The sequence below is a fragment of the Phycodurus eques genome, chromosome 7 (genome assembly GCF_024500275.1).
Source record: "Phycodurus eques isolate BA_2022a chromosome 7, UOR_Pequ_1.1, whole genome shotgun sequence".
NCBI lineage: Eukaryota > Metazoa > Chordata > Actinopteri > Syngnathiformes > Syngnathidae > Phycodurus > Phycodurus eques.
The window spans coordinates 24831798-24846040 of NC_084531.1; the positions used below are offsets into that span (position 1 = coordinate 24831798).

Genomic DNA, 14243 nt, shown 5'->3' on the forward strand with positions numbered 1-14243 from the left:
AAACTCTTTTTCTTAAACGTATGGCTAACTACGTCTGCTAGACACAAGCTGAGTTGCACTGCATTTTTTAATGGACTAGGCGTGTGGCTTGTCTTGTCACTAGCTAACATTTTGTGTGCAAACCCTATTAATCGCCCCATCATATTACACAATCTTGGTTTATTATCATTTTCATGGCTAGTTTTCTGAAATTGTGGCAAGCTTTCACGGACAACGTAAAATGACACAGAGGGCCATATTTGGCCCACGGGCCTTCAGTTTGACACCTGTTATGTATACACACTAAATGACATCACAACCTATCAGGGGTCCTGCCATGATTGACTCTGTTTGACCACTGTATTTGTATATGAAAATGCCACTTGTTACAAAACTAAAGTTGTTCACCAGTAAGAAGACGAAACAGGAAAAAAAGAAGGAGCAGAGAAACAAAGAAACCAAAAAAGACATAAAGAAGGTAAAGTAAGTTCATGCCCCGAGGAGGTAGCAAATTTCTAATTTGAATTTCTAGCTGAAAAAAAAAAAAAAAAAAAGAAGGCTCTGGAATACCAACCCACACGTGCTAAACTCCTCCAGTCTTATCTGAAGGGTTGCGTGCAGGTGGAACTAGCTGCTTTGTGTCTCACACAGCTAGTGCTCGGCCTCCCTGGGTCATGCCAGTGGAGTGTAATCTTGGGACAGAGCACGCGCCCCCGTTCAGGCATCCATGAAGTGGAACATGCTGCTTAAACACCACCAACCGAGTCTCCGGCTGTGAACTCCTTTCAAGCAAAACACCTCGTTTGAATAGTTGAATGGGGTCCGCACTGTACCAGAGTCCAAGCCGTGGACCGGTGTCTGCCGTGGCCCGCTAATAAAAACACAAAGGGGAGGATGATAGCCCCCCCCCCCCCCCCCCCCGCCCCCACCCCGCCCATCTTGTTCTGGAGAAAGTCATTGAAGCTAACCCAGGCATGGCACACATGCACAAACCACTGCATCTAGTCGACATGTTTTTGATTTATAACAAAGAACTTAGAATTCATTAACACATAAACTGAAATGTGCACAGAAGAATCTGTTATACAAGAATGATACTTTAACTTTGCTGGAATGCAAATGCTCCACTCCCGCTTCCAACTCGGAGGCTCTGTTCTTAGAATGGCCCTGCACATAAAAATAATGTCCTGGTTATCACGTTTTTCCATGCTATCACTCTAATGCGCTACACACGCATTAAACAATCAGTTCCACTGCTGTCAAACACAGTTAGTGTTCGACAATGATTTGCAGTGTGGCTGCAATTCACATTTGCACTTAAATCGTTGAAGTCCCGTGATGTAAATGCTATTTACTTTCTCTATTTTATGGCTTGTGTGCAAACAAGGTGGTGCTTGTGTGTGAGAAAACTGGCTTCATTACCGACGACCCAAATTGGGTTATTTATGTAATTAAAATAACGTTACGCATGGCTTTCCTTAGATGCAACCGGTGATTATTTCAACTTGAGAATAAAAGGTGCATTGTTTTTTTTTTTTTTTTGTTCAGTCAAATCAAGATAATGCCTTCTAGTTTATGTGGAAATTGGACTCATTCAGCCACTGCTCAGGAGCTTCAGCACAATCAACATGACCACAAACCACATATAAATGTGAATCTCACATCTGCTCGCTGAAACCACACAAATATGAGGACTCGTGCCAAATTGTGCCGTGCAATGAGGTTGAAATGTGCCAGTGATGTGTCCTGCCGGATCAAAGTAATTTCACGGGGCTCAAGCAGAGTGGCAAAGAGTCACGGCAGTGATTAAAACCAGCTATTAATTAAACATTCTTACGTGCACTGCTGGTGCATTTTAAAGACGTGTGATGCAAACAGTCATTCTTGCCACAGTCTGTCCCTCTTTTCATCAGCGAGTCTCTTTGAGGATTATCTTCGGAGACGCCTCTGGGACGCATTTGGAGAGGAGACCCGCTGTAGAAACATTCCCAGAGAGAGAAATCAGGAAAACAAGACATGAACAGTCACTTGTGACACGTTAATTCTCTCACACAACTCTTTAAAGGCTGAAATATTCATTAGAGCACGCGGTGAATTTTTCCTCTCCAAAATGACAACAAGCCAGGCGCTCCTAGTTGAACATGAGTTCTACAAATTTATTGTCATCCAAAAATAAAAAGTGAAGAGCCAGTGTTCTGATAAAAGGCACTTCATCTCTCTTGAATAAATGCATCCAAACACAACATCTGGTGAGAGCAAAGATGAACTTAAATTAAATATATTTACAATAAATAAACATTTATACAGATTTATACAACTAATTGTGCTGCTTTGCAGAAGGAAAATCCCACATTTGCTTCCAACTTAAGTCCACTTCACAGAACAATATGGCTACACAGCAAAAACCAAGAATATTTGTCTTATTTCTAGTCAATTCTCAAAACTAATCTGATTACACTTAAAAAAAAAGATTTCACTTGTTTCAAGTGACTTTTACTTGAACTAGGTAGAACACGTTTTTTTTTTTCCATTCGCCACTGGCAACTTTCTTTCTTCGTATTTCAAATAAAAATGAGTTTGAAACAAGTGAAACTTGTCTCAAAACAAGTCATTTTTTACACGACGAGTCTTATTTTGATTAGTTTTTGCTAGAAATGAGACAAATATTCTTTGTAAGGTATTGGGTTCTTGCAATCTAATAACAATACCGAACATGTCCCTTTTTTCTCTGAATCCTGCTAATGGACCATCTCGACCCGAATCCCCCCCAGGATGTCTTTTTAGCAGCTCCAGCATGTTTGTAAAGAGTGTCAGACATGAGTGGGACTGTCTGCGTGCATGGCCATGTGCAGAACCGCGGCGGGCGATTTGTAATGGCAATGGGTGCTGCTGCAGCTGACCCCACTGCAGGGCTTCCTGCCGCTAGTCCTGTCCGCCAGCTTTCTGCTGCACAGGCCCTGCCACGTCTGCAAGGTCTTGGAGCTCCACACCCACACGCCGCTGGTGATGCCCACCACCAGAGACATGAAGATCTTCAGCATGAAGAGGGCCACGGTGGGCACGGACGCCTGCAGGGAGCAGTCGCCGCCGTGGCCGTTGAAGGAGCCGCATGCGGCCTGCAGGCCTCTCAGCTTCCAGTAGTCCATGTTGAGCCTCTCGTAGAAATAGCAGACGATGACGCACGTGGCGGGCACCGTGTAGAGGATGGAGTAGATGCCGATTTTCACCATGAGCTTCTCCAACTTCTCTGTGTTGGTGCCCTCGGTTTTCATCACCTTGCGTATGTGGAAGAGCGCCACGAAGCCGGTGAGGATGAAGGACGTGCCGATGACCAGGTAACACGAGAGGGGGATGAGGACGAATCCGGTGAGCGCCCCCGAGTCCATGCTGCCGACATAGCACAAGCCGGTCAGCTCATCTCCGGCCACCTTCCTCATGGTGAGGATGACAATGGTCTTTAACGCTGGGATGCCCCACGCTGCCATGTGAAAGTAGTTGCTGTGTGCTTCAATGGCCTCGTGACCCCACTTCTTCCCTGCGGCCAGAAACCAGGTGAGGGTGAGGATGACCCACCAGATGGAGGAGGCCATGCCGAAGTAGTAGAGGATGAGGAAGACGATGGTGCAGCCTGTGGACTCCAGCCCTTCCTGGATGATGTACAGCTCGCCGTGCTCCCGGTCGCAGGCGATGTTCTCGGCGCCCGCCACGGAGCGGATGATGAAAGCCACGGAGTAGACGTTGTAGCACATGGAGAGGAAGATGATGGGCCTCTCCGGGTACTGGAAGCGGTGCGGCTCCAGGAGGAAGGTGAGCACGGTGAAAGCGGTGGACACAAAGCACAAGATGGACCACACGGTCATCCAAATGAAGGCAAAGTCTTTGTCCCGCCGGGACCAGAACACATCCACAGGCAGGTGAGCAGCGCGGCGCACACGACTGACTCTTCTCAACAAACTGGTACTTATCGGGGTTCTCGCAGGAGCCGCCACCGCCGGGGGAGCGCCCGCCGCTTGCGCCTGCCTGTCGGGGGCGAGGGGGCACGGGGAGCATGCCCTCACCTTTCTTGCCCTCGGTTCTGGTCTCGTTCTCGGGGGCCTCCATGCACAGGGCGTTGGGGTCGTTCCTGGTGGGCAGCTTGGAGCAGTCTAGCGAGTCGGGCCAGGTGTAGCTGAACTTTTTCATGATGGGGGCGCACCTCTCCCGCGCCTGCTCGCACATTGGTCTGCAGGCAGGGATGGAGGTGGATACTTTGTCAGTGCACATGGGTGCGTAGAGGGAGCACAGAAAGAAGCGGAGGTGCACGTCACAGCCGTAAGCTACCAGAGGGGCAAACTCGTTCAGCTTGATGGCAGCCTCCTTCTGGTCGTCGTGGTCCATGAAGTTGGGCATGCGCGTCAGGTTGTAGCCGATGCCCTCGCACATGGGGATGGTGATGGGCTCGCACTTGGCCGGTCTTCCTCGTTCCAGCTCGTACGAGCCGATCTCGAAGCTGGAGCCAGAAATCACCAGCATGCACCACAGGAAAATCGCCACCTTCAGCGGACAACCATCCATGCTCATTGCGGAGGTCAAAACTCGAGTCTGTTTGTATTTACATGAAGATATCAACGTGGCTGGAACAGCGTTAGAGGCTCCCGCTCCGATCCCCGCTATTCCCCCATGCCGGAGGCTGGTGTCAGCGCTTTCAAACGTTCGCTCCGGATAAAGGTCTTTGACAAAAACAGCGTAGCCCAAAATGAAGCAAATAAGTGTTGAAAAAAGCGGAGAGGGGGTGGGGGTGGGGTGGGGGTGGGGGTGGGGGGGTCCTTCAGCTCCGCAGCGAGAGGGGAGAAGAAAGAGGAAGACGCCGTGAGGGATCCGGTAGCTTGCGCCGCCGCCTCCAGGCTCCCGCACACTGAGACCCGAGAGCCGCGGTGCAGGGGTTTGTGTCTGGGGTAGACGAGGGGAGGGCACGGGAGGGGAGTCGCTGAGCGCCTCTCACGTTTCAGCCCACTGAGCCGAGGAACCCCACGCGGGGGAAGACTGCACCGATGGCGGAGGACGCTCAAATAGTTGTGCTGTGAGTGTGACAATACCGTATACTCGCTAAATGAACATCTCAACAGTTACTCATATTCATTAATAGGCATTCGTCACGACAAATCATCTCTCTCTTGAGCGGTCAGCAGTTACACAGGACACCGTAACAAACGTTACACACTGATACACGATTATACAGAGTTTCACATACAGTGAGACAGTTGCACACAGACTTACAGTCACACATAAAGTTGAGAACGTTACACAATTATACACACGGTTACAATCACAGCTACAGTTAAGCACACTTAGACATTTACACACAGATATACAGCTAGCTACATACATAGGTAGATAGATAGCTACAGTATACAGTAGTTCCTAATGCTAGTAGTGCCTTTAAAAAGATAAGGTTCAATTTTGATTGTGACCCGTAGAGGTATTTATCAATACAGTAGATATACTGTGGTTGTTGCTATATGCTGTTCCTAATATTCTTGCTAACGAAACTACATAACAGGGGCACAATATCCGAATGTTTGGTTTGTTGTAAATTCATTTTGTTTTGTTTCCCAGATGATGAGGATGTCTTAAAAAGTGCAAACCACGTTTACATCAATTGCAAATAATTGCTTAAAATAGGATGGGCTGGCGACCAGTTCTGTTGCCCAGAGTTAGCGGAGATAGGCGCCAGCACGCCCGCAGCCCTTGTGGGGATAAGCGGTAGGGAAAATGGATGGATGGATTGACAAATGAAAGTCTCACAGTATGCAGTAAAGCTAGTAGCGATGGTGACAAGCAGAGGATTATTGTGTCCATCTAGTGGCTGAATATGCAGAACATGTATATGTCACAGCTGTTGCAAGGAGGGAGTATTTGATCGTTCCTCAAACAGAGATGGAACTCAAGGATTTTGGCCTCTTGCCCTGAAGCACTGAATTGAGTGTGAAGTGCAGACTGTCTCTATTAGAACTCTGACTGTTCAAGACAGTTTAACATGACACTGACATATTGGTAACATTTCATCAGCTACGTTTTAGATAACTATATGGCTAAACTGAGAGACAAACAACTGAGACACAAGAAACCTGAGACACAAAAAATGCTTGCAATCGTGTAGAATTTAAAGCTAGACAAAGCTCTTCTTCTTAGAAGACACCGTTTGACTCCAGAGAGCAAGAAAGTATTCCGATTAAAATGAATAATGGATGACTGTAAACAATAAATCTGCATTTATTTTTGTATGTTTTCCTTAAATGCAAGTGTGACAGCTTCATCAAACATATTGTTAGATCACGGCCGGCAGTTGTTTGCAAAGACTAGAAACACGAAGTATGTATAAGAAATAGTATGAAACAGTTTCTTGAAATTGGTTGGTCATTGTATTGTATTGTACCGTACACTGTTAATGTGAAGAGACTATATTTTTTTATATTTTCTTGATAGCAATTTGAGGGTGTAGTATTCATCAGATCTGGCGTCAGGTAGAGGGGGGATAAAAACCCGATTCAAGTCTGATGGAGTCAGGTCGGAAGTGCGTTCACAACTTTGTGATGATATCTTTTTGGATGCTGGTCCAGAGGCACTTTGAAAAATCAAATGAAAGGGCTTTGGCTGAATTTCCACAACAGCTCTGCAACTTTGTAAAGCGTGCCTGTCAAAGATAAGAGGCCATTTGAGAGGGCCAGGAGACACCTGAGAGTACCCTTAAAAGGTCTGATTGTTATCGTAGCGTAATCACATGGCATGCTGGGCAACACATGTCGTGATTAATTAACGTCCTAGCATTATTTGACTTTTTAGTCATTGTATTGTTTAATTTTTGAAGCTATCGCCGTCTTTTTCTCTCTCCCTCTTCTCAATTCAGCATCGCATTTTGCAACCGTTTTGTTCCTGCTCCTCAACCGAATAGCTTCATTTCCGGATCCACGCATCGGTGAACGCAGATACACCGTGCTTTATGCGTCCCTGATCATTTTTGTGTGTCTCAGACGTGGGACGCACATCAAATGGGATCCATGTAAGTGTTATTGTACCTCTGCAATTTTGAAGCCAAGTATGCTAATATTGGTTGCTAGCTTACTCTAATACTGCTAGGCTGACTTGGTGTGATTTAATGTTGTCCGTAGAGGCATATATACAGTCAGGTCCATAAATATGGGGCAATATACACAATTCTCATCTTTTTGGCATTGCAGTGGCATTGCAGACAGACAATGACCTGGAGCATACTGCAAAAGCAACCAGAGTTTTTTTTAAGGCAAGTTAGTAGAATGTTATGAAATGGCCAAGTCAATCACCTGACCTAAATCCGATTGAGCATGCATTTCACTTGCTGAAGACCAAACTGAAGGGAAAATGGCCCATGAACAAGCAGGAACTGAAGACATTTGCAGTAGAGGCCTGGCAGAGCATCTCGCTTCTCCTTTTCAAGATCACAGGTGTGCTGATGCTTATCGCATCAGACTTTAGGCAAAAGATGTGACGTTGTCGTCAGCCAATCACAGGGCACATACCGTATATTTACATGACAACCAAGAAAGGGACTCCAGTAACCTGTTGCGTTTTTATGCAAGTAAGGCGCTGAATTTGCAGTGGAGTGGCTCATTTGTTAGCAACGCTGCCTGACAGCAAAAACCTTGCAAAGTTGCAGATAATCTATTTTTGTGGGGTTTTAAACTTGAGTTACGCATTATTAGTATCGTGACTCCACCCGGCGTAGTAGTGGTGCAATAAATGTAGCCTTTGCTGGAAAGATGTTTTACAACTCCTAATGTTGGCCAGCGCAACCTCAACAACAACAGTGATCCATCATGTTCTTTTGGTTGTGACATAGTTGTGACATATGTGGCTTCTCTGTCCCCGAGCACATCTAAGATGGACTGATGCAAAGTGGAAAAGTGTTCTGTGGTCCGACGAGTCACCATCAAATTGTTTTTGGAAATTGTGGACGTCGTGTCCTCCGCGCCAAAGAGGAAAAGAATCATCGGGACTGTTTTGGACGCAAAGTTCAAAAGCCAGCATCTGTGATGGTATGGGGGTGTGATGGTATGGGGCTGTCTACATACAGGTTTTGGAGGAACATATGCTGCCATCCAAGCAACGTCTTTTTCATGGACGCCCCTGCTTATTTCAGCAAGACAACGCCAAACCACATTCTGCACGTGTTACAACAGCATGGCTTCGTAGTAAAAGAGTGCGGTACTAGACTGGCCTGCCTGCAGTCCAGACCTGTCTCCCATTGAAAATGTGTGGCGCATTATGAAGCGTAAAATACGACAACGGAGACCCCGAACTGTTGAACAGCTGAAAACTGTACATCAAGCAAGAATGGGAAAGAATTCCACCTACAAAGATTCAACAATTAGTGTCCTCAGTTCCCAAACGTTTATTGAATGTTGTTAAAAGAAAAGGTGATGTAACACAGTGGTAAACATGACCCTGTCCCAGCTTTTTTGGAACGTGTTGCAGCCATAAAATTCTAAGTTAATGATTATTTGCTAAAAACAATAAAGTATATCAGTTTGAACATTAAATATCTTGTCTTTGTAGTGTATTCAGTTAAATATAGGTTGAACATGATTTGCAAATCATTGTATTCTGTTTTTGTTGATGTTTAACACAACGTCCCAACTTCATTGGAATTGGGGTTGTACCTATGGACAATTTAAACATGCATCCTTTTACAATGTGGGAGGAAGCCAAAGTACCAGCAGAAAACGAGCACTCGAGACCAGGAGAGTAGTCACACTAGCACTATTCCACCATGCTGCACACCTCGGAAACAAGAGTTTTAACCTTTTTTCAGTCGTCTGTGTCAACAGCTCGAAAATCAGCTGTGATATGCGAAATAGACATTTTTGTGGGTGCTCCTAATTCCATCAGTCCTGTCATCAGTGTGATGTTGTCCAGCCGAGTGAACCACTACAAATTCTGCTTTCCCTTTCCCTTTGTATCCCGGCTTGTATCTGCAGTGCCAAGCTAAGCTAACCGTTTTAAGGTCATTTGACCACAGATGTGAGAGTGGCATTGATTTTGTGCATTTGAGCACATTTCCTAAAACAAAAATAATCTTTGAAATATGTAGTGATCCCCAAATGAACAACTGAGTTATTCTCTGCGTTCCAGAGGTAACAACCATAAAACATCACTGACACCATGCTGTTGATTAGTTCGGGAGACACGAGGTCTGACCGCACAGCTCTCGGATCTTGGAGGTCCATTGTGATTTTTCCCCACTTAATTGTATTAGTTTCTTATTGACCTTAACAGTAAATGAGTAAAAGGAAATGAATGGCAACTAAATATTCTTCTTTCTGGCCTGATTTCTCTTTGCAAGGTCAAGTCTATTTATTTGAATATCCAGTGGAGGTAATAGTATAGTATAATGGTCGAATTTGTACAACTTATTTTTCCACCGACTCTTTCTCTCATGATACGGCTGCATGGGAAGTATTTGTATGCTTTGTAATAACTGCACCCCCCCACAAAGAATTGGCATCTTTAATTTCACACATTCATCAGACAAGCCGATGGAGTGTGGGCCTTGTAATTACTACCGCTTACTTATTGCTTATCATATAACACGACCAAAGCTATAAACATCCCACAGAGAACAATGCATGAGAATACGATCTCAGATACATGGGCTGTCTGAGATTGTTTTGGATGTAATAAGAGACACCTCTCACTCAAAGCAGTTTATCACAACCGGCGTAGTTCTGTGGTCAACGGCCGAGGCTTGGATCACACTTTTCTGTCTTTGTTCAGCTTGTGTTGTAGTAATCTGTAAATTATGCTGTGCCACAGAAGCTTGTAAATCAACAGCAGTTTATTGTAATTATGACTGACACAGAAGCTTGTAAATCAACAGCAGTTTATTGTAATTATGACTGACACAGAAGCTTGTAAATCAACAGCAGTTTATTGTAATTATGACTGGGCCTATAGAGTATCGTGACGCGATTCAACTTTATTTGAATTTGCAATAAGCACCAAAGGAGAGGGTTTTGTTTCACTTTCACTCTTATCAAATGTTGTTGCACCATTATTATTTATTTTATTTTTGTTGACTTTGTTTTGATTAGATTATTATTATTTTTTTAATGTCATGTCATGGTTTTCTGTTGTGTCCCTTGTCAATGTAAATGTTTTGTCTTGCTTGTCAAGTTTTCTATCAAGGATGGGTTTTTGTGGCATTATTGTGGATGCTAAATGTGGAAGACCGAAAAGCAGGGAGGCATGGAAGAGTCTCAAAAAGGTATTTAAAGGTCCCGTATATTTCCAAAACAACTTTTTCTCGTATTTGGGATGTAAAATTGACTCTATGGTGCCTCCTTAAATGTGAAATGTGAATTAAAATCGTCCACGTATTCCTGACTTCCAGACGTTTTTCTGCCGAGAGGCTTGAAATCAGGTCAGTTGAATTTCTCAAGATTATTGACGTCTCTAGCGAAGACCTCTGCCTTCCCTTTCTGCTCCTGAGCCAGCGCTGTCAACATAACAAACACGTGTGCTCTCACAAGTGGGTCTTCTACACGTAGGCAACCAATCAGCGAAAAGGGGGCGGTCTTGGTCAAATATGGACAAAGTGGATACAAAACTGGGTCAAACAGAAGTGGCTGTTAGAGGGGCCTATTCTGGACACTCGTATGACAAAACCAAGGTGTTTTTTTATTTTTATTTTTTTATGAAATTGACACTTTGATACTAAGTCCATGTTAGATAGTCACTCTATGGAGGTCCAAATAGCCAAAATATGGAACCTTCAATTTTAAAAACAAAAAGAGGCAAACAAGGATAATGGAAGCAAACACTAAATTAACAAAGTCCAGAAATCCAAATTCAAAGTCACAAAGGAACACAGAAACAAAACACTCATCAAAAAACATGACGGGACGAAGGAAACATGGGCTATAACAACAATAGCAATAATAATAATAATAATAATTGTATTTGTATAGCACCTTTAATAACATGTAAACAAAGTACTTTGACAGACAGAATAAAGCAGTACACATCAAACATCAAGATCGTGTAACATGAAAAATAAAAAATAAAAATAAACAGTGACACCCCGCCCCCCACCGCCCAATAAACCAACACAGGCTTAATGAAGCAGGAAAGCAAATACAAGCAAATTGACGAGACAAGGACGAGTACTTGGACAAGACACAAGTGACTGGCGGGAGCTAATGGGTAAACAGAAGGGACAGGGCTGAAGAGAACAGGTAGATATGAAAACCTAACGAGTAATAGAAGACCAGGAGGACCCGGGTTCAATCGCTGGCCCCGCCTGCGTGGATTTTCTCCGGGCACTCCGATTTCCTCCCACATCCCAAAAACATGCATGGTAGGTTAATTGACAACTCTAAATTGCCCGTAGGTGTGAATGTGCGTGCGAATGGTTGTTTGTTTGTATATGCCATGCAATTTGCTGGCAACCAGTTCAGGGTGTACCCCGCCTACTGCCCGATGATGGCTGGGATGGGCTCCAGCACGCCCGCGACCCTCGTGAGGAGAAGCGGGTCAGAAAATGGATGGATGGATGGATGGATAGTGCAGATTTGAAGTGAAAATAGAAAATTTCAAAGCAGTGTCTTCAACCTTGATTTAAAAAGAGCCCAGACTCTCAGCAGACCTGATGTTTTTCTAGGAGTCTGTTTCAGATATATGAAGCATAGATATTAAATGCTGATTCTCCGTGTTTGGTTCTGACTCTAGGGATACAGAGCTGGATGGTTCATACTATCTATGTATTTTGGGCCTAAATCTTTCAGAGCGTTATAAACTAACAGGAGTATCTCAAAATCAATTCTCCAAGGGACAGGGAGCAACTGCAAAGAGAATTGGAGTGATGTGGGCTCCACTTGTGTTCTTAGTAAGGACTCATTCTGGCTCAGTTGCAGTCCACTGACTGACTTTTTAAGCAGACCAGTAAAGGTACTATTACTGTAGTCAGCTCGACTAACGATAAATACATGGTCATGCTGGAAAATTAGCCCTTTAATCCTAGAAATATTCTTAAAGTGTTAATTATCTATCTGACTTTATATTTTTTTTCCATTTCATTTAATTTATTTTTTATGTTTGGCCTGGTCTGAGGTTTTTAGCCTTAGTGACTGGAGCTGCATGCTGACTTTTGCAGATTCCTCTTTGGGTTCAAAAACCGCTACCTCAGTTTCCCCCCCCCCCCCCTCTTTTTTTAACTGAAGGAAATTAAAACACATCGAGGAAAATTAGCCCTTTAATCCTAGAAATATTCTTAAAGTGTTAATTCTCGATAATAATTAGTTCCATGCATTTACCCAGTGCATGCATACAGCCAGGGTCACCTGGGGACACCAGAATGTGGAGCTCTGTCAGCATTGTTGTGGTAATTTATTTATTATTATTTATTTTATTTATCTGAACAAGTAGATGATATTAAACAGAAGAGGCCCCAAGTTGAAGCCTCGTGGTACTCCACATGCAATGTTGGGCTGCTCAGGTTTAAAGTTACCTGTTGTCAGTTGGATGCAGTTCAGAGCTACACCATTGCAAACTGCAACCACAATAAATGAATACCTCTATGACACGTTCTCTCACAACTGAGCATTATCATCTTTGTAGTTTAACTTGGGATACACCCTCTGTAAGCTTTTGAATCTGATTGAATGTACAAGTGAGGATAGTTCTGTCTGTGGCTGGTCACTCTACATGTTGTTTCATAGGGATGAAATCTGCGTTGTCGCACCTGTTCTGATGTGAATGGGATAATTACAAGTACCAGATACAAATTAAAAGCAATGCAAGTCATTGTGACATCATTCTGATTAGTTACAACTCATTGACAGACAATTGAAAGGGACAGAGAATGAAATGCAATCATCAAAGGTTTTATAAATTCAGACACAGGCCTCCTCATTCCAGTGAAACAGCACTTAACATTTTCACCAACCTAATGATCAAGAGTTATCCAGCAAACCAAATATTTGACTGAGTGGTTCTTTATTTATTTTTTTGCTCTCCTAGTACTTCTTTCTGACCTTACTTTATTCCACTGTACCCAGAGCAGTGCCATGTTTCGACTGCAGGATGTTTATTCATACTCGCGAATGTGAAAACTGAACATCAACACTTTCTCTAGTTCAGCTGAACTCCACAACTATTCACTGGAAGTTGGTCCTGGATGTTAGGTGCTGATGAGAGCAACACATTCCTGTGAGTTTGCCCCAAAGTAAATGAAGTCTGCTGCTGCATGTCCTACAATTTTCTTTTTAGGATGTATTTGGTCAAAGGTGATTCAATCACGGCATGATACTATATATATTATGTAAAGTTATTCTTGTGTGTTTGCAGCAGTCAATATCTCGTCTTTGTTTTTAAATGTCTGAGTAAAATGTAGTCGTCTCTCACATGTCCTTTGGGAGCAGTAAAGTTGAAAGCAATACGTCTGCATGGTCATGTATCCATAGTGGAGAGGGGCGGGGCTGTTTTGAATGGCTGAAGATTTGTACAGAGGGGAAGAAAGGTCAGATAATGTGGAAAGATTTAAAGAGTTCTAGTGAAAGAGAGCCTCGACGATGAAAGTTTAAATTGTTGCATGACAGCAAACACAGTTTTGTATAACTGAACTAAAAAAAAAAAAGTTATTTTCCACTCTTTCAGAACGTAAATTCTCTGCAGGTGTCGTGCAAAGTAAATTTGTGGGAATGATTGTATTTCACTGTATGTTGGAGTTTCAAAGCGAGCGAATGATTCTGAGCCAGGCTGGGAATGACGACAATTGGAATGAGGTACGGAGACAGACGTTGACATGTTTAAAGGATTGGACACACCGCTTGCAGTTGTCATTGTGCCTCTCCAAGACATTTCAATCTGTCCATAAGGCTGAGCAATGTCAGAACAGTTCAACCCAACTTTTAAGAAGTTCTGCTGAGGAACCATTTTTTTTTTTCAAATCAGCACACTGAGGTGTATTAAAATAAACATTTATTAAAACAGGTAACCTAAACAAAAGTTTACATGTGGTAGTGTTTAGCTTATATACATGTGCCAAAGAGTCTTGAGTAAACTTTTGTGAGATGGTCAGTTTACCAATCAAAGTCAAATCAAAAGATCAGTAATAAAAAATTTACACACACAAAAAAAGGGGGAAAAAAACCTACAAACTAAAATGATTTAAGAAATATAGATTCTAAGCATTTGGTGTATGCGTAGTGCTGGCATGGTATGCAAATGACAAGTGTCTTGATGTGTTTTTA

General features: G+C 43.4%; 1 protein-coding gene across 1 annotated transcript; it reads right to left on the bottom strand.

The window, feature by feature from the left end:
• Nucleotides 1-2136: 2136 nt before the first annotated feature.
• Nucleotides 2137-4862, bottom strand: fzd9b (frizzled class receptor 9b). Its single transcript, XM_061681400.1, is given in 2 exon segments — nt 2137-3887; nt 3889-4862. Coding segments are annotated over 2 exon segments (1749 nt in total). The 5' UTR covers nt 4540-4862; the 3' UTR covers nt 2137-2789.
• Between the last annotated feature and the right edge of the window lie 9381 nt (nt 4863-14243).